At 41.5% G+C, this 17,986-nt stretch overlaps 1 protein-coding gene across 1 annotated transcript; it reads left to right on the top strand.

The window, feature by feature from the left end:
* The first annotated feature begins 6 nt into the window (after positions 1-6).
* Positions 7-17,463, top strand: MARC1 (mitochondrial amidoxime reducing component 1). The gene is made up of 8 exons (XM_014519325.2): positions 7-43; positions 2,273-2,446; positions 7,066-7,228; positions 8,755-8,895; positions 9,502-9,563; positions 9,641-9,712; positions 13,943-14,114; positions 16,303-17,463. The coding sequence occupies exons 2-7, from the start codon at positions 2,304-2,306 to the stop codon at positions 14,067-14,069; spliced, it is 708 nt and encodes a 235-aa protein (XP_014374811.1). The 5' UTR covers positions 7-43; positions 2,273-2,303; the 3' UTR covers positions 14,070-14,114; positions 16,303-17,463.
* The last annotated feature ends 523 nt before the right edge of the window (positions 17,464-17,986 follow it).

Genomic DNA, 17,986 nt, shown 5'->3' with positions numbered 1-17,986 from the left:
AGCTCACCGCGCTGGGGCTGCGCAGCGGGGACCTGCGCGACAGGTAGCGCCGGGGGCCGCCCGGCCCCGTGCGCGGGGTTTGCTGCTCGGGCGCCTGGCCAGGGGGGCTCGCCGCGGGCGGGAGGGAGGGATCCCCCTCCCTGCTCAGATTGGTGCCCCCCTCTGCAGCCAGGGGAGGGGTGGGGGGCACCGCCACAGGTTCAAACAGGGGTAGAGCACCTCTTGGGCGGGGTGAGGTGGGCCAGACAGAAAATTGGGGGTTGTACTATACATCTTCTGGCCAAACGTATTCATTTTGTTTTACCAATGCCCACTTAAGGCAGCGGTTCCCAAGCCATGGTACAGGTACCGCCAGGGGTGCGCAGACAACCTGTCAGTTGTGCAGGTGAACAGATTTCTTAGACTGACTGTCTGTGACAACGCTGTGCTGGTGGTCCTTCAGGCTGAACTGAAAAATGCACTGGCGGTACTTTTAAATTGGCCGTGTGCAGTCTGGCAGAGTCTGGGAACCGCTGCCTTAAGGCATTGCACCGCTGTGGGCTGTGGGTAGCGTTCCCTCTAAGTGGCATGGTGTGCACGGCCGTGCAGGTGCGCTCATGCCGTGCTGCCGTGCACGCCGCGCCGCTTAGAGGGAACGCTGGCTGTGGGCTGCACTAGGGCAGGCTCAGCAGTGTTGGGGAGGCGGGGGGCTTGGACAGGGGTGGTGTTGGGCGGGGTGGCTATATTCCCCCCACAAACCATCCGCTAACACTAACCCTAGGTTCAAATGAAAGCTGGCTAGAAACCCTCCAGCTGGAGAGTTGTTCCACTTTTTTTCAAGCACTTATTTGGTAGCTGGTTGGCTCTTCTTAGCATCCTTTTTTAGGGCATGACAGTCACTTTGCATGTATGGCCAATCTACATTTAGTGTATGATTCACCAATGGATTGTGTGATCCTTACTTTGCACATGTGGCCGGTCTAAATTTGGTGCATGATTCACCAGGGAATTGTGTGATCCTTACCTTGCACATGTGGCCAGTCTAAATTTAGTCCAGAATAAACAAATGAATTGCATGCTATATGTAATGCAGGGGTCAGCAACCCCTGGCACGCGTGCTAAGCGTGGCACGCAAGGCCATCTTGCTCGGCACACTACTGCCAGCCCGGGCTCTAAGCAGCTGCTACCAGCCACAGAGTCCAGGCTGCTCCCAGCAGGCAGCTGGGAGGCTGCAAGCCCTGCTGCAAGCCCTGTTGCAAGCCGACTGGGCTCTGTGGGCTGGCCGTGGTCAGGAGGCTGCTCTGGGCTCCAGCATGTCAGCACTCCGGCACCTTCCAAGGTGGACATTGTGGTTTTTTCGTTACTCTGGCCAAAAAACGTTGCCTACCCCGATGTAATGTATAGCAGGGGCCACAGCAACTGTTTCTAGAAGCAGGATGTTGGCTGCCATAGTTTCCCTGCTTTATCTGTGGCAATTTAGGGTGTCATGTCTTGTGTTGTGTCAGGATTGGTTGCTGGGTTTTTTTTATCCGTGGCTTTTTTTGACCCCTGGATATTCAGGGGTCAAAAAAAAAACTGTGGAAAAAAAACCAGAGCAATGCACACTCAGCCAGCGCATGCTGCTGAAAAGCAGAGCCAGGCTGCCCGGAGCCACGCTCTGCTGCCAGTCAGGCTCCGTGAGGCAGAATCGCCATGGCTGCAGCCCTGGAGGCCCCCAGATAAGGTTGCTGGGGCCAGCATGGCTGGCCCCAGCCTCCCCTACCCCACCCAGGGCAATTTGTTGCGCACCAAAGCACTTGTGGCATGAGCGTTACCCAGGGACAAGAAGTGGTGGCACAAGGTGCACCACCGCTACTTGTCCCCAGGGAACCAAATATCCATACATGTCTGGACCTGCCCAATACGTGTATATTATATTTTAAATGTGTGGATGCAGTTGTCTTAGTATGGAATCTGGCAGTAAGTTCCTTAGTAAGAAACTTCTGATAAAATTCTTTTGTGCTGTAGATTCTCAGTTCTATCCATTTTCTCTACTTGTCCAATGAAGCTTTTCCTGAGGGACATCACTGTGTTGAGTAAGGACAAAAGAGGGTTGAGGGAAGAATCGGATTCTTCAGGAATCAGGAACTTGAACAGTGCAGGAGAAAATGCATAAGCTCTATGAGGCAGGGAATCTCTCTCTATATCTGCACCTAGTTCTTTGCACATTGATGATATGGCATAAGCACAATGTAACATTTGTGATGTAAGTGTATATATATATATATATTCCTCTCCTTTTCTTAAACTATAGGTTTTGGCTTGTAATTAAAGAGGATGGACATATGGTCACTGGTCGGCAGGAGCCTCGGCTAGTGCTGATTTCTGTAAGCTGTGACAATGGCTACTTAACGCTCAATGCACCAGAAATGAAGGAGCTGCGTGTTCCTGTTGAACTTTCCAGGAAAAATCAAGTGCATAACTGCAGGTACAAAAGGATAAAATGTACTTATTTTCTATCTATTAAATAAACCCACTTACTGCAGAAGAGAAAATATTAAAGACCATATAGTAGATCTCTCAAATAAGTTATGATCTTCAGAGCCTTAGTATAAATATCAGAATTACTCACGTGTCTTTAAGAGGCAAGGATTTTTGTGGGCAATGCCTTTTATTAGGCTTGTGCGAAGCTTTGGTCCCTGATTCGATTCGGCCCGATTCGGTGGCCGAATCTCTGAATCTGAATTGAATCAGAGGACCCTTTAATCTTTCTGAATTGAATTGGAACCCTCCAAATCGATTTGGAGAGATTTGGAAAGATCCAGCGATTCGGACATAGAGCTTTAAACATTTTTTCTATATACCTCAAGGTACCAGGCGGCTAATGCTGCGATGCTGGGGTGCATGGAGCATCCCATAGGAGCACAGGGGGCTCCCCAGTGTGCTCTGCAGCAGACCTAGAAGTAGACCAGAAGCACTTTTGGTCCAATTCCAGGTCTGCCAGGGAGCACACAGGGGGCCACCCCGCACCCTACAGCTCAGTGACTGGTGTCTCCTGGGTCTGTGGGGGGCACCTGGGGTCCCCCTGTGACTGATCGCCAAGCTGGGGAGGTGCGGGGAGGCCCCCCAGTGCACTCCCCAGCAGACGCAGAACTTCCGGGTTTGCTGCCGAGCACATGGAAGGCCCCTCGCCTCACTCCTGTGGGACGCTTCATGTGCCCCACCATCACGGCATTCACAAGCCACGCTGGTACCTCGAGGTACGTAGAAAAAACATTTAAAACTGTGTCTATGTCCGAATAGCTGATTCTCCGAATTAGCATCAAATCTTCAGATTCGGCCGAATCGAATCAGGGACAGTGATCCGAATCAACGAATTGAATCGCTATCCCTGATTCGGGCCAAATCTGAATTGAATAGAGCCTGCTTCACACGCTCCTGCCTTTTATTGGACTAACTGCATAATTGTGATAGAGTCAGGCAAGTGTTCAAATGCAGTGCATTCTTCTTCAGGTCTGACCTGAAGTGCAGAAGGAGATGCAGGTCTGAGGTGATTTTCAGGTCTGACCCATGGAAAAATACATTGCATTCAAAAGCTTGTCTATCTCAACTATGTAGTTGGTTCACAAAAAAAGTATCATGTACAGAAGTCCTTGCTTTGCATATTTCCTGGACTGTCACAGCTACAACATCACTCTGGCACTACCATGTGGCTTTACGTTATTTTCTGCATTTTGTTTGCCTGGCTGGTGCCTCTGAAAATCTTGGTAATGCGTATAGCTGCTTCTTGATTTTCAGGAAGATATGCATCATCATAGACATGCAACTGGCAAGTTAGCATTAGTGTGACAAAATATTTTACCTTTATAATGAATCCCGTTTGGGAAAAGGTGAGTACCTAGGAGAAAAGAGGATGCTTTTTTCACCTTCAAATGTCTTTTGGTAGTTCTAAATGTTATGAATCTACCCAGCCATGTTGATAAATATTTGTTATTTGATTGGCAAAATAGCTTACCATTTTTTCTAGTGACTAAAGAAAACACCAAGTATATAAAGAACTGTGGTTGCTAGCTCTGCATATAAATAAGTTGCTGTGGAAACTACTGTTGACTAATGTAAATCAGCTTTTTTGTTTACATGAGAAATGCAAATTGGCAGCGATGACACACCATAAAAGTATGGAGAAAAATAGTTATTTAAACAAAATGTTAATTTGTGTGTATTCAGTCTGATCAAAAGTGTTCTAGCTTAAAAAAAATTTCTGAAATTTGATTTTTCAAAATTTGATAGAACATTAGAAAAAGATTTAAAAGTAATTAACAGCTATAAATTATAGTTTTAAACAATGAGCGATTATGTAGTACCATATATTTTTATATACCTCTGGACTTTTCAGAAGCAAGCATCCCCCCCATTTTGCAAACACAGAAAATGAGCTGTAGGGACTGATTTGCCAGAGGTCAATTTGTGAGCAACTGGTACATCTAGGAAGAGAACTTGGGTCTCCTGACTCCTAATAGATAACATTCCATTATAACTTTGCTACACGTAAATGGCTTAGACTGAAAATTTCCATGCCAGGTACCTGCCTAAGGTTGAAGCTTTGTGAATGGGTCAGCCATTTCTAAGAATGAGATGAGGGATAAATACTTTGTTTTGCACATTGGGCAGAGTGAGCACCACAGCCCTGGAATGCTCCAGGGCTGCAACCTTCAGTCTGACCGGCAGGAGGCATTGTGGCTGCTGGGTGCTCCAGACAGCACTTGCTCTGCTCAGCTTAGCTCACTACTCCTGGTCTGGATCCAGTTCACCCGACTGCTCTGGCCCATGCCAGACAAGTTCCTTGCTGCATGCAGTGTAAGTGGCCAGGGCCAGTGTGTGCTACATGTGGCAGGCAGCTCTGTGAGCTGGATGATAGGGCTGTATCTTTGACACCCTTGCCATGTATGAATTTAAGTAGAGATGTAGCAGCACAGGACAACCGTATAGCATGTTTATGGCAAAAAGATTCTCCATTGAGGATGTAAAAAATGGATTTCAGCATGGGGTACAAAATTTTTAACAGTAACTAACTTTGGTTACTGTTATTTTGGATGCCTAATTTGGCATACCTTGATTTACGGGGGGTACGTGCTCAGAACTTTCAGAATGTCAGGCTGTTTTGAGGCAAACAAGGTTCTTTGGGTGAATCTGATATCTTTTATTAGACCAATTTAAATAGTTGGAAAAATATGTTTAGCAAGCTTTCGGGTTTAAAAATCTTTCGTCAGGCTGAGGAAGTTTCTGCAGTTGGTGTGTGCTCTTCCTGGATGGAATGAAAAGTAAAGCAGCCAGAGGCTGGGCTGGTCTTCAAGTAAGATAGGCAGTCAGTGAAGACGTGAATTGAGGAGTCAGTGGGTGAGAGGCAGGCCCGGTGAGGGGGATGAATGTAGCAGTTAAATAGTGGAGGCTGTTTTGATGCATTTCAGTTGTTTTACCTGAAATAACTTGTTAACTTAGAAAAACTTGGCCAGTGGGCTCTTGTACTGCTTTTAAGGCTGGCAAGTCATCTTGTAGTAAGTGTGTGTGTATATATGTGTATGTACACACACATTTTCTACACAATGACTTGCCAGCCTTAAAAGCAGCATAGGAGTCCTCTGGCCCTGTTTTCATATATATATATATATGTGTGTGTGTGTGTGTGTGTGTGTGTGTGTGTGTGTGTGTGTGTGTGTGTGTATATATAAACAAACAAATAAAGCTTTCTCAGGAGCATACATATAGCTAGCAGTCTGAGTAGAAATAAGTTGAATATGAACATGGTGGTAGAAAAGGTTGAAATATTCTAAAACTTCTGTTTATTTATCCACTATGCTTAATGCTGTTGTCTGAGAATTTCTTGTGGCTTTAATGAACTTTATCTTCCTTTTAGATATAAATGACCATTTCAAAGATAACACCGCCAGTAATGACTGTCATTGAAATGTATTGCCACATGGCTGGAAACATGGTCTGCTGTTAGCATTTCCTACCTTGTAGAGTTACTTTCCATATTAAATCCTCACCTCTCTATAGAAAGAGTATCTCATTCCATAATGTATGGAACCAGACATTAGAACTCATTGGGAACTCTGTGAGAGAATTTTCAAATATCCCTTATTTTTTGTTTTTTGTATTTTCATGTCGGGGGAAATGTTAGTCTTCTAGAACAGCTCACTTTTGGGGACAGTTTATGTGATGAAGCCTTGCATACCTTGAGATCCTTCATAAACTTCAGTATTATTCTTGAACTGGCAAACCTGTTTTTTAGCTGATTTGACTGAGCATGTAGAATTCAAAGAGGATATAAATAGCTTCTTTAAAAGTAAACCATGTTACAGCCTTACCCCACTCGCTGACATGAAACAACAAATTAAATTTTCTGTGTCTTACATATTATTTGATATCATAAGTTCAGCTGACAAGGTCTTTGGGTGACAATCTTTCAGTTTTGGTTTGAATCTTACCTCTAAAAATTGAGGCAAAACTCCTTTAATGACAAGGGTTGGGATTAACAAATGTTAACTTTAGCTGTTATGTTTGAAGTTGTCATTCCCTTGTTTAATTTAATTTAATCTAAATTGGTGTTGTTTTGGATAGAGATTTTTCTCTTTGTATTGTTGACATTCGTGCAAAATACTTTTTTTTCTTTTTAAAACCAACGAGAAACACAGTACCCATTTGTTACAGTACCTTTTGTGCCGGTTAACTTTGTCTGCGTACCAGTCTTGTTCAGTCTGTAAGAGGAGAGACAATATATTACTATATTCAGTAATACAAAAGACTTTCTAGTATTCTAGTTACCTGACTGCAAGGAAGTAGTATTGCATGTGCTTGATTGTAGGCTCTTGTGGGGTGGGGAGAGGGAGTGGTTTTATAAGTAGGCCTGTAGGGAGTTTTGGTGGTTCCTGAGTTTAAGTCAAAATCTAAATTTTCCAGCTTATTGTCCCCCAGAAAGCCCATTTACTACATTTTTTTTTCATTTGTATAGTGGGATGTTTAACTTTTAAGTGTAGAGATGAAAATAAGTATATGAGAATTCTCAGCATTCAGGCTAAATCTCTGATTTCTTTTGTAACCTTTTAGGATCTTTGGATTTGATGTCCAAGGCAGAGACTGTGGAGATGAGGCAGCTGAATGGATCACCACATTCTTGACTACAGAGCCATATCGACTAGTGCACTTTGAGCCCTCTATGATGCCCAGAAATTCAAAAGATACCATGCCTCGTTTCCGACCTACAGATAAGGAAAGCAAAGGATCTATTTTATTTCTGTTTATACAAAAAATCCTGTATGCGTCTTCCTCTGCCTAAACCTCCCATCCAGCAATGTGGTAACCACATATTTAGCTTCAAGCATACAAGTAGTCCCCTTGACATTGCTGGGATTATTTACATGCTTAAATCTTGCTTTAAATCCTTTTAAAGTTATTGTACATGGAGAACTAGAGATTCTGTGAGGAATCAGTACAACACAAGACTAAGTGGCTCCCTGTGCTTCACTGAATGAGAGGATGGGGTTTGTGAAGGCAAGTTGCCCAGTAGTGTATGCTGAAACCCCCTCCTCTTCATCTCCCTCCCCCGCCCTGTGATGTATACCCCTATCTTTTCTCTTCTTTTGTTTCAAGAAAGTAGGCTAGATTCAGCTCTGTAACAGTCGATTAAAGCTTCTGGGGAAACGATGGCAGCTCTTCTTCACCTATGCAACAGGGAAATGTGTGTGAGCAGGGAAACTATGTGTTGTGCTAAAGCAGTGCTCTCACTGGGCACCTTTCAGTTGTTAGAATCCAGTGTCCTACTATCCTGTCTGCTTCTCCTACACTTAACTTGCTGTCAGCAAAGCTGGCAAGGGAAGCAGCATAGAGACAGTAATTCTTTTCTGCCAGGTGGGAGTTCTCAATAGGGCACAGTGGGCTGTGCTGGGGCAGGAAGATGCTTGCATTTTTGTGGATCAAGGAGAATGGGAAATAATTTAATGTTGATGTTATTTGAGTAAATATCTTTGCAGGTCCCGTGATAGATTGCATCTACTCTACAGAGAAATACCATTTATGTAGATTGAAATAGGAAAGTAATAATGTAATTTAGTAGTTCCTTATCTCAGTCTTACTAGACCTAAAGAGAATGGCCCATTTTTGATATTTCAAGGAAAGACAAGCAATAATATCCCATAGCAGAGGTTCAGACATGCCAACAGGCTCATGCTGATCAAAGGGCATGGAAAGAAAAGCTAAGCTCTATAAAGGCCAAAAGAAACTTCTGACTGGCAGAAAGAAAACTGGAAAGGTTTTGAACAATGTTTTTAAATTCTAGATCAATTCATATGAAAGCGCTATTTAGAAGTCATGTATAAAAAGATTAATAAATGTTTAATCAATGTTGTTAATCATTAAGTTGCTGTTACAGAGTCTAAAAGGCCAGGGAATTATAATACCTTCTGCTGATATGCTTAGAAGTATTTGTAATACAATACCTTGTTGATCTTATAACAGTACCTGACATCTGTTGTTAATCTATTCATCCTTCATAAATTGAACGTTAGTATTAAAGTTTGACCAAGTATAGTTTACAATGGTTTACTCTACTGGAAAGGGAGAAATTACTTTTCAGTTTATTACACTTGAGGAAGCATTTGGCTACAACAGTGTAAGACCCCCTGGCCACCAGTTCACACTTACCTGTTTTTTCACTATCCTATCCTACAGCCTTTGGCTGTTTGACAAACATGTTCCTATGGCAGCTTTAGGATTTGTTTGTGTTCCTGTGTATAATAGATTGCCTATCCTGACTGCAGCCCAGTTATGATCATCTCAGAAGCTTCATTGGAAGATCTAAATACAAGACTGGAGAAAAAAGTTAAAATCCAGAACTTCAGACCCAATATTCTTGTTACAGGTTGTAGTGCCTTTGAGGAGGTAAATACTATGCAGTAATCAAATTGCCATATGTTCACAGACAGCTGATTGTTGATCCCTACCTCAGGACTGCACTGGGGTCCAGAGGCCCACTATGCAACTGGCATCAGGCTGCATGGCAGGGACCTTGCCCCACAATCAATTTAAGGTGCAGTGGAAACCAACCACAAAATTATTACACAGTTTTTGGAATAGTTTTGTGGCTTATTTCTCATATTATCGTGCCATTACTTGCATGAACATTTAGCTGAGTTACTATTTAAGACTTGATTAACTGGTTAATCATGCCTTAAGTGTAACCTCTTCTAGGGACCCAACTGACCTGCTAACTGATGTAAATCTGCTTTAATTGTTTTGTCTTAATAGATAGAAGATCAATATATTATATGATAGAAATACTTTGTGGAGGATAAATGCATTGATAACATATTTTAATTAAAAAAATAGACTATTTGTGACACTATTATTTAGGGAGTATAAGAAAATATGATGCTGTAAAATAGTGCTTATTTTTTATAGTAATAACTATGCTTAGAATCAAGTCCTGGAAAATGGTTAAGTGCCAGTATGTCTGGAACATATTGAATCAATGTTTGTTTCCCTTAGGATTCCTGGGATGAAATCTGCATTGGAAGTGTGGAAATGAAAGGGACGGTGGGTTGCCCCAGGTAAACGTTGAGAAAGATACTGGAAGAAAAAAAGGTTAAAAAAAACTTCTGTGGTCTAACATTGTGTGTCTCTTCAGGTGTATTTTAACAACTATTGATCCAGAAACTGGGATCATGGACAGGAAAGAACCGCTGGAAACACTGAAAAGGTAGTAAAAATATGTTAGTGCGTCTCATCTTTTGCTTCTGTTAGCAAGGCAGATATGGATGATTGCCAGTTAGCCAGCAAAGTTTAAAAAAAATCCATTTTGAAATACATGCTGCATGTCATTGTGCACTCCTAAAGATGTCTACATTTGGCTCAGTCCTATCTTGTCCTGCACAGGTGCACTGTATTGAAAAGAGGACTTGATGCAGAGGCATAACAGGGCAGTTCCACATGTGGGGCAGCTACGATACATGGGGCAAAGCTGGTAGTATGGCCAGTTGCTGCTGGAGCAGCAGCAACTACACCTGCTTGTATGCCCCCACACATAGGCAGTACTTGGAGCTGATGCCCTGGTCACCTTCCACTCAGTTATACTACTGCCTGGTTCCGTCTTCCCCCTCTTACACACTTTCTCTCCCTCTCCCCTTCCCCAACCCAAGAGCATGAATAATATGGGTCAGACTGGTTGTATCACCTGTTATTAAGATTCTTAAACATTTCCTGTTTTAAAAGCCCATTTTAAGTTGCTTATAGCTTTGCTAAATTTGAATGGTGTGGGCTGAATTTTTCGATGCTGAGTATGTCTCAGAGTGGGGGAGGAAAAAACTGGGGCATGGAGGGTAATGCTGGGGGAGAGAAAAAGTGGAGCTGGGAGTAGCAGGGTGGCAGTACTTGGGATAAGAGTAGGTGGCGAAGGAGACTGAGACTGGAAGCCTTCATAAAGAAGATGAAGTAAACAAAACTTTCCAAACTTAAATGCTCCAACAGCAATCCGCAGCAATGTCATCAACCTGGTCAACAAAACTCTTAGCCCTGTTGAATGTCCACACGGTCTTGTGGTCATTCCTTCTTCCCTGCTACACAATTCAAGAAGGTATAGCTGTATGGGGATCTCAAGGCTTTTTTCTACTGCCTTTAAAGGAATACTTCTGTGACCCAGAGCTACACAATGATCAAGCTACCACAGACTTGCCCTCTGTGCAGCATAGGATGAAGGACATCTCCACCTGAGGGTTCTAGCCCCACTCTGACCTGTACATAAGTTGTTTCCATGTTTGTGCCCACCCTGAAGTTGTAACATATAAACTGGCTGATACTATGGACAAAACAGCACACACACAGGAAACCGAGAGAGAATATTCCAACCCTGAGTTTTACAGAACAATACCAGAGGGTACTATGCAAGCTCTTAAAGATGCTACCTCCAGAAACACAGAAAAGGATCTTTTTTCCTGGGCTCTCAGGAACCCAGACCAGGCACCTTTTTACTTGTTATTCAAGATCTACCAATGTGACAACCCAAGATGGCCCATTGTCTCTGGTGTTGGCATCATCACAAAGGGAGTTTCTGGCTCCATTTACTCTATGCTACTCCCATGTGCCTCTGGAGCTGCCAGCAAACTTCCTAAATAAACTAGGCTGCGTTGATCCAGACAATGGCACTGCTTTTGTTTCCATTGCACTCTCCCATTTTTTCCTTGCACACAGCTATTTCAGACTTGGAGACTCCATGTACCTACAAATGAACAACCCTGCCATGAGCACATGCATGGCCCCCCTAGTATGCCAATATATTTAGGACAAACCTTGAAATCTGTTGGGTGCCCTCTTATCTGCCTAGTATCCCTAAGGTACATCAATGACATCTTCATCATGTCATGGGAAGGAATCTCTAGATAAATTTCACCAGGGTTTTAACAACTTCCACTTATCTATCAAACTTACTTTTGACTACTCAACTCAGAATCTTCATTTCTTGGATGTCACTATGAAACTTTACAATAGTCACATCACCACCACATTGTATCAGAAATTAACTGACTGATACAGCTACATCCATGCCACTATCTTTCATCCTAAGCACATCACTAGATTCATCATCTACACAACAAAGTTCTACATTTCACCTGTATCTGCTCTGATCTGCCCAGGTGGGATGCGCACCATAAGGAGCTGGAGCAGGGATTCTTATACTTACAATGCAATCCCAAAACTATAGCCACTCAAATCAATACAGCCAGACTCAGACCCTGCTTCAACCAGCTACAATACCAACCCTGTAACAAAGACAACAGAATCCTTGTTGTCACCTACAGTCCCCAGCTTGAACACCTTGGACACATCATTAACGACCTTAAACCCCTCCCTCTTGGAAAGAAATAACTATCTCAAGGTAGCCTTGGGGTGCAAGTCTGTCCTGGCTTACAGGTAGCGCCTCAATCAGCGTCATTCCAGCAACAGACTACTTAATTCCTATTCTCACCATGGCACTAGGCCTTGCAATGTACCTACATGCCAGCAGTGCCTGCTCATCAACACAGATCAAGCAGTCAGTCACACAAAAGCCCATGGCAGAACACTTCAGTCTCTCTGGACGTTCCATCACTGACCTCAGCTGTTCTTAAACAACAAAACTTTAAAAGCCAACTTGAAGGTAAAATTGCAGAACAACAAATCATCCGCAGACTGGACTGTGTTAAGCATGGTTTAAAATAAACCAAGACTACAGATTCTTATCCCATTACCTAGGCTACCTGTATAAGTCCTCCCCTTTGATTTCTTTAACTTACTTTTGCTTCTCAGCAGTACCTCCTCCTTTCCTTTCCCTTTTCCTTCCATTTAAATTTAAATTACTTTATTCCTTTCTGTTTGCTCCTTTCCTCTTCCTCTCTGAAAGTCCATTCATAGCATTTAAGGAAGAAGGCTGCAGCCTATGAATGCTTATGCCTCTCTGAACAAGTGCCACCCTGCCCTGGTTTCTATCTAGAAATGAGAAATATAGTAATTCAGTGGCAGGGGTAAAACCCAGTCTGCTAAGCGAATATTCAACCACCTTAACAATGAGACTATCCTCACTTCCCCTGCAAATTTCCTGTTTTATTCACTATCCACTTTCCAACTTCTGCCCACAGAGTAGATCCCTAGCATGTACTGGATGAGACTGAGGTCCTTTTTGAGATATATATGTAAATACATACATATATGTATTTGTATAATACATACAGACAAGGGGCAGAAGTAAGGTTTTGCAATCTACCTATTTATGGTGTGTGCTTAGATGCTTGGGGTTTTTCATGTATAATGCATATATGTTACATGTGTGTCTGAATATAATCAGCCAAGGTTCTTTGGGTAAATCTGATATCTTTTATTAGATTATTTATTAGACCAACTCAAATAGTTGGAAAAATTCTTAGCAAGCTTTCAGGTATAAGTACCTTTCCTTTTGTATGCAAGCTTTTCCATTCCATTAATTGTTTCATTAACACCAGGTTAACTCTTGTCTATGAAGGTGACCAAAATGGGAGATCAAGTGTTCTGTAAACATGGCCCTATAAAATAATGCTTTCTTGATGTAAATTGGTATACCATCAGGCCTCAGTCTTGTAATTGCCTATGTGTATGTCTAAAGTTACTGCCATAAATAATTTACTTCATAATAGTTCAGTTAAGCATGTGTGAAGAATATGTACTGGATTTGGTCCTTAGTAACTTTCTTTCCTATGTCAGTGTGCTGGACAGAGGATTTAAATGTTGGATCTGTCTGTAAAACTAAATAAGCTTCCTGCATCCATTCAGACACATTGAAAGTGTATTGGTACTTGAACAGATCTTGCAAATAGTTATGTAAGAGAGATACTTTAGGCACACCAGGAATCTCACTGAACTCGCTCACTTCAGTATTCACCGTACATTGTAATTTACATAACTTTTTACTCAGTGGTCTACTGTTGCCAGATGCTGTACTTTAATATTTAAAAAAAAATCTTAAACTAAAATCTTTACTCTTTGTAATCATTTGAAATTATGGGCCTCAAATGTTTCTATACCTTTTATTTTCTTCCACTGCCCTTATTATAGGGTTGTTTGTGTGTGCTGGTTAGACTATTTTCATACTATGTTTTTCTTTGGAGTTTGACTCTGTCTACATGAGTATTCTGGTAAATGGTAAAACGTGCTGAGAGTTGAGATTAGACAGTATCAGAAATGGTGATTTCTAACTTAGACTTACTTTATGCTAGTAAAGCTGTGTCAAAACAAGAACATTAAACATTACATTGTATAGGGCACTTCTGAAAGGAACCTTATTTCATAATTTGAAACATACACAGAATCTGAGTACCTGTATATGTTTAACTGCTGTATTTCATGCAACACTATAAGATGGAAACTTCACTTGAAACTATGCTTTAATTTATCACAGCTGATAACATTCTTCTTTTCTCTGCAGTTACCGTCTGTGTGATCTATCTGAACAATACTTATACAAATCCAGTCCTCTCTTTGGCTGGTATTTTGGTGTTGATAAAACTGGAACAATTCAAGTTGGAGACCCTGTCTACAAGATGATAAAATGATAGAAGAAGCATTTTGAGTAGAAGATACTTTCTTTACTCTTACTGGTGAATAATCTTTTTCGAAGTGTAGTGCCTGAAATAAATTTTCTTTGTAATTTCTTGAGATACAAGGTTCTGTATGTTGCATTCTTTGGGATTCTGTAAGGTCCATTATCTTTAATTGGATCATGTAGCGTACAAGTTCCTTGACACTGTGTTGTCTGCCAAAGTGCTTTTTGCACCCAAATCTTTATTTTTTTTTCCTTTAGACTATAAGGGATGAAGGCCCAGATCCAAAAAATACTTGACCTGCATAAAACTAACTTTATGTTGTCTGGTCCCCATAGAAGTACCTACAACTCTGATTTAGGCCTCCTGGTATAATACATGGAGATAGGAGATCCCACCTGAGAGGGATCTCCTATCTGAAAACAGCATGCTGAGCTGAGAGCTGCCTGAGCTAGTAAGGAAGAGCTGATCACAGGAGCTTGTTTTAAGTCCTAGGAGTTGTGAGCAGCACTCAAGTGCATTACTCAGTACTAGACAGGCAAGGTTCTTTGAGTAGATGCGATAGCTTTTATTAGATCAACCGAGTAGTTGGAAAAAAGTTCTTAGCAAGCTTTCAGGTGCAATCACCTTTCTTCAGGTATAGGGAGTCTTTGACTCCAAGAAATGAGAGAAGCTGAAAGCGTGACAGGATGTTGGTGAGAATGTAAACAGGTACAAATTAGGAAAACAAAAGGTAAAACGGAAGTGGGGGGAAGGAGGGGAAAAAAGGCTAAGGGTGAGTAAGGGAGACACTACAGTGGTAGTAATACAACGTAGAAAAGAGGCTGTCTGTGAAAAAGGAAATAGCTGGAAATTTGGAAGACAAAGGGCAAAAAAATAGGGAAGGGTAGGGGAGGAAAGGAGGGGGAAGAGAAATGTAAGAGGTCTGGTCTCACAGGTACCTGGTGAATCCAATATCTATACTGAGTCCATGATTTTTTGCATCCAGTAGATTTATGAAGTGAAGTTCATAGGCTTGTCTACGAAAGGGGTTTTTTAAGTTCCCTTTGAGGATTAGAATTTACTCAGTACTAATCTCCACTTGGGATTCACAGCCTGGAACCCTGTCCTGAAGGTTGATACTTAGGGCCTTTTTCAAGAGTGGATTTTATATGCCCCCTCTTTCCTGCCTCCTGCCTCCCCCCTGCCAGACACACACCTTTCAGTGGTGTACAGTAGCTCATTGTCAAGAGCACCCAGGATATGGGAGACCTAGGTTCAATTGCTGCCTCTATCTTTGGGGATTTGAATCCTCATCTCCTAATCACTAGGCTACAGGGTGTTCTGGGATAGGGCTGTTTTTCACCTCTTCTGTTGAGTTTAGTCCATAGTATATACAATCATTCAATCATTCATGATTCATTGGTTCAGAGAGTTGGAACAGTACTTGGATCAGAAGCATAGTTCCCAAAGGACTATGTGACTGTAAAGATGGAGAGTCATGCTCGCTATTTTCTGTGGATCCTGAATCCTTATATATATTTTTCTTGCAAAGTAGAATAGCTTCAGCCAGACAGGTGGTGAGCCCCCCCGCTTCATAATGTGATGATTATGTCACCCTCCTTGGAGGTGGTAAATGTGTTGTATTTGAATCTCTTCAGGCAGAACAGGGAATAGGTCTTGGATCTCCCCCACACTGAACACATCCTTCAAACATTGAAGTTTTACATAATATGGATCTGCTAGCAGCTGCTGCAGCCTTTGTTTTTGTGCAGAGTTCAGTCTGATAAGTGTGCTTTCAAGGGTCCTACCAGATTGCACCCTTCAAGTGAAAATAGGCAGAAGAATGCCTAATGTTTGGATCTATACAGGATTTAGGCATGGAATAGATGTTTTGTTACTCAGCGCTCAGTACAGAGGTGTATTGGGGCATATGCAGAAGCAAAACTTTGTGTTGGGGAACTTTTAATGTTGAAACTTTAGGCACTTTCAGAATCAGTGGCAGAGAAGTGGAAGTTTTGGACTTAGGTGGAAGATGGACACACACATCTCTCATTGATCTGAGTCAGTGTCAAACACTTTCATAATTTTATATACATTCTAATCTGTAGAATCTTGAAGTAGCAGAAGGACAAGCTGGAGGATGATAGCTGTATGCTTCCTTCTGGGGTAGCATACATTTTTAATTTACACATGAATTCCAATATCTTGAAAATGAAACAAAACAGCTTTTGAAATAGTTTTATCTCTTGCTACTTTATTACAGGTTGGTAGAGAGTGGAAGAAATTTGAAGTAGCCAAGGAATGAGTCAACAAAGCATGAAGCAGGTAGACTGCTTTGGAGTTTCGGTTCTTTACTTTTTTGTGTGGATATTAAATTGAGATTTTTTTTTTTAATGTTCCTAGCTGACACCGTAATAAACTGATAAATCAGGCTCTTATAACTGATTAATTTAACCATTTACCAGACTTGAGGGGGAAGGGGAGGAGTGTGTCCAGAATAATACGAACATTAGTTTATCCTCAGCAGTATCTCTGACAATAATGCATACAAGTCCCACTATCAGTCACCGTAGAAATGTAACGTTGTAACTGGATTGTTATGTTCATTGCAGTGACTGGTGGCTGGGAGTGGAATAACAAGCATGTGTTGTTTTGGGCTTTTATTTGGTTTGTTTTTTATATATAGATGCATCAAAATAATCCAGTTGGTTGAAGAAATTATAGTACGTATCACAGGACCTTAAAATATTCAAGGCTGAGAACTTTTGCAATATTCAGTGTTGTTGAGCAAAGACAATGAGCTGACAGGTAAAATAAATTAGTTAAGTGTGTTCAAGGGAAGTTGTTCTTTCCTGTGTCAGAAAGTGGAATAAAGAGAGCTGTATAATTGCTCCTTGCCATAGGTAAATGTTTAAATTATCCTAGCATGACATATTATAAGTAATGCTGTGCTAGTCATGTTATATTTAACTATGTTATTGTTATTGACTGTAATCATTTGGGAAGTCAGTTATGTTTTCAAGTAAAAATGTTACATCCATACTCTTGCTTTTGAAAGAAATGTCAAGAAGTTCAACTCTGATTTATACTCTGTAAAGAAAGCATTTTGGGTTGATTTTAGCTTAATCCTAAAAAGCTCATGCTTTTGAGCCTAAAGAACTGAATGAAATGTAAATGCATTAAATTTACAGTACTTAAATGTGGCCTTTCTGGAAGCTGAGGGCATTTAAATATTTTAATAGAAATGTCTAACTTTGTTTAACTGATGGAAAAATTAGTTATCTGATTTGCACTAAAGTAGCTCAGGGAGCTTCACTGAATAAATGGGCTAATCAGACAGCATTAAATGATTTTCTAAAAGTATTAACTTCAAACTGTAAAACACATTTTAACTTTGGAAATAAATACAAATCAAAACTATAAAGTGCTGTGGAGTCCTAGCCACTTCTTAAGAAAATGTACAATTTTAGTTGGTTGTTCTTTTGGCATTTAACCATTGCTCTGCCTACCTCATGTGTCTGATGTTATAGGCAAGACTTGTTTCTACCTGTGTGCTATTGCACAGTGAAAGGCTTTGTGGAAGAAGCAGCTGTGTAATATCCTGTATCAAGTCTCCTGCATCTTTGATGAAAGAAGCTTCAGTACAGAAGATGTTTTAGATTTTTGATCTAGAGAAAAAAAATCCTGGATTGTGTGGCAAACTTGAGATGTGTGGATAGCAAAGCAATGGAGCATATTATAGCCAAGTTATTGTCCACCTTACCTAGAGCAATGGAGATGAGAACAAAAACTTGAGGACTCATTGTGGCATACGAGATCCTTGTCCTTGCTGTGGTTCCTTTGCTGCTGGGCTCATACCACAAAAAAAATGGAGCACTGGGTTTGATGCCTCTTGCATTAGTGTAAGTCAGCTCCATGCTTCCCTCTCCTCAGCAAATAGGGGAGGT

This window comes from Alligator sinensis, unplaced genomic scaffold (assembly GCF_000455745.1).
Source record: "Alligator sinensis unplaced genomic scaffold, ASM45574v1 scaffold178_1, whole genome shotgun sequence".
Lineage (NCBI taxonomy): Eukaryota > Metazoa > Chordata > Crocodylia > Alligatoridae > Alligator > Alligator sinensis.
The sequence above is the reverse complement of the archived record's forward strand: the minus strand, read 5'-3'. Positions and strand labels throughout refer to the sequence as shown.

Excerpts from the sequence above, each read along its gene's own strand:
- MARC1 (XM_014519325.2), top strand. The coding sequence starts at position 2,304 with ATGGTCACTGGTCGGCAGGAGCCTCGGCTAGTGCTGATTTCTGTAAGC. Across the intron at positions 8,896-9,501 it reads GTTGTAGTGCCTTTGAGGAG|GATTCCTGGGATGAAATCTG; the intron begins GTAAATACTATG and ends TGTTTCCCTTAG. Across the intron at positions 9,713-13,942 it reads CCGCTGGAAACACTGAAAAG|TTACCGTCTGTGTGATCTAT; the intron begins GTAGTAAAAATA and ends TTTTCTCTGCAG.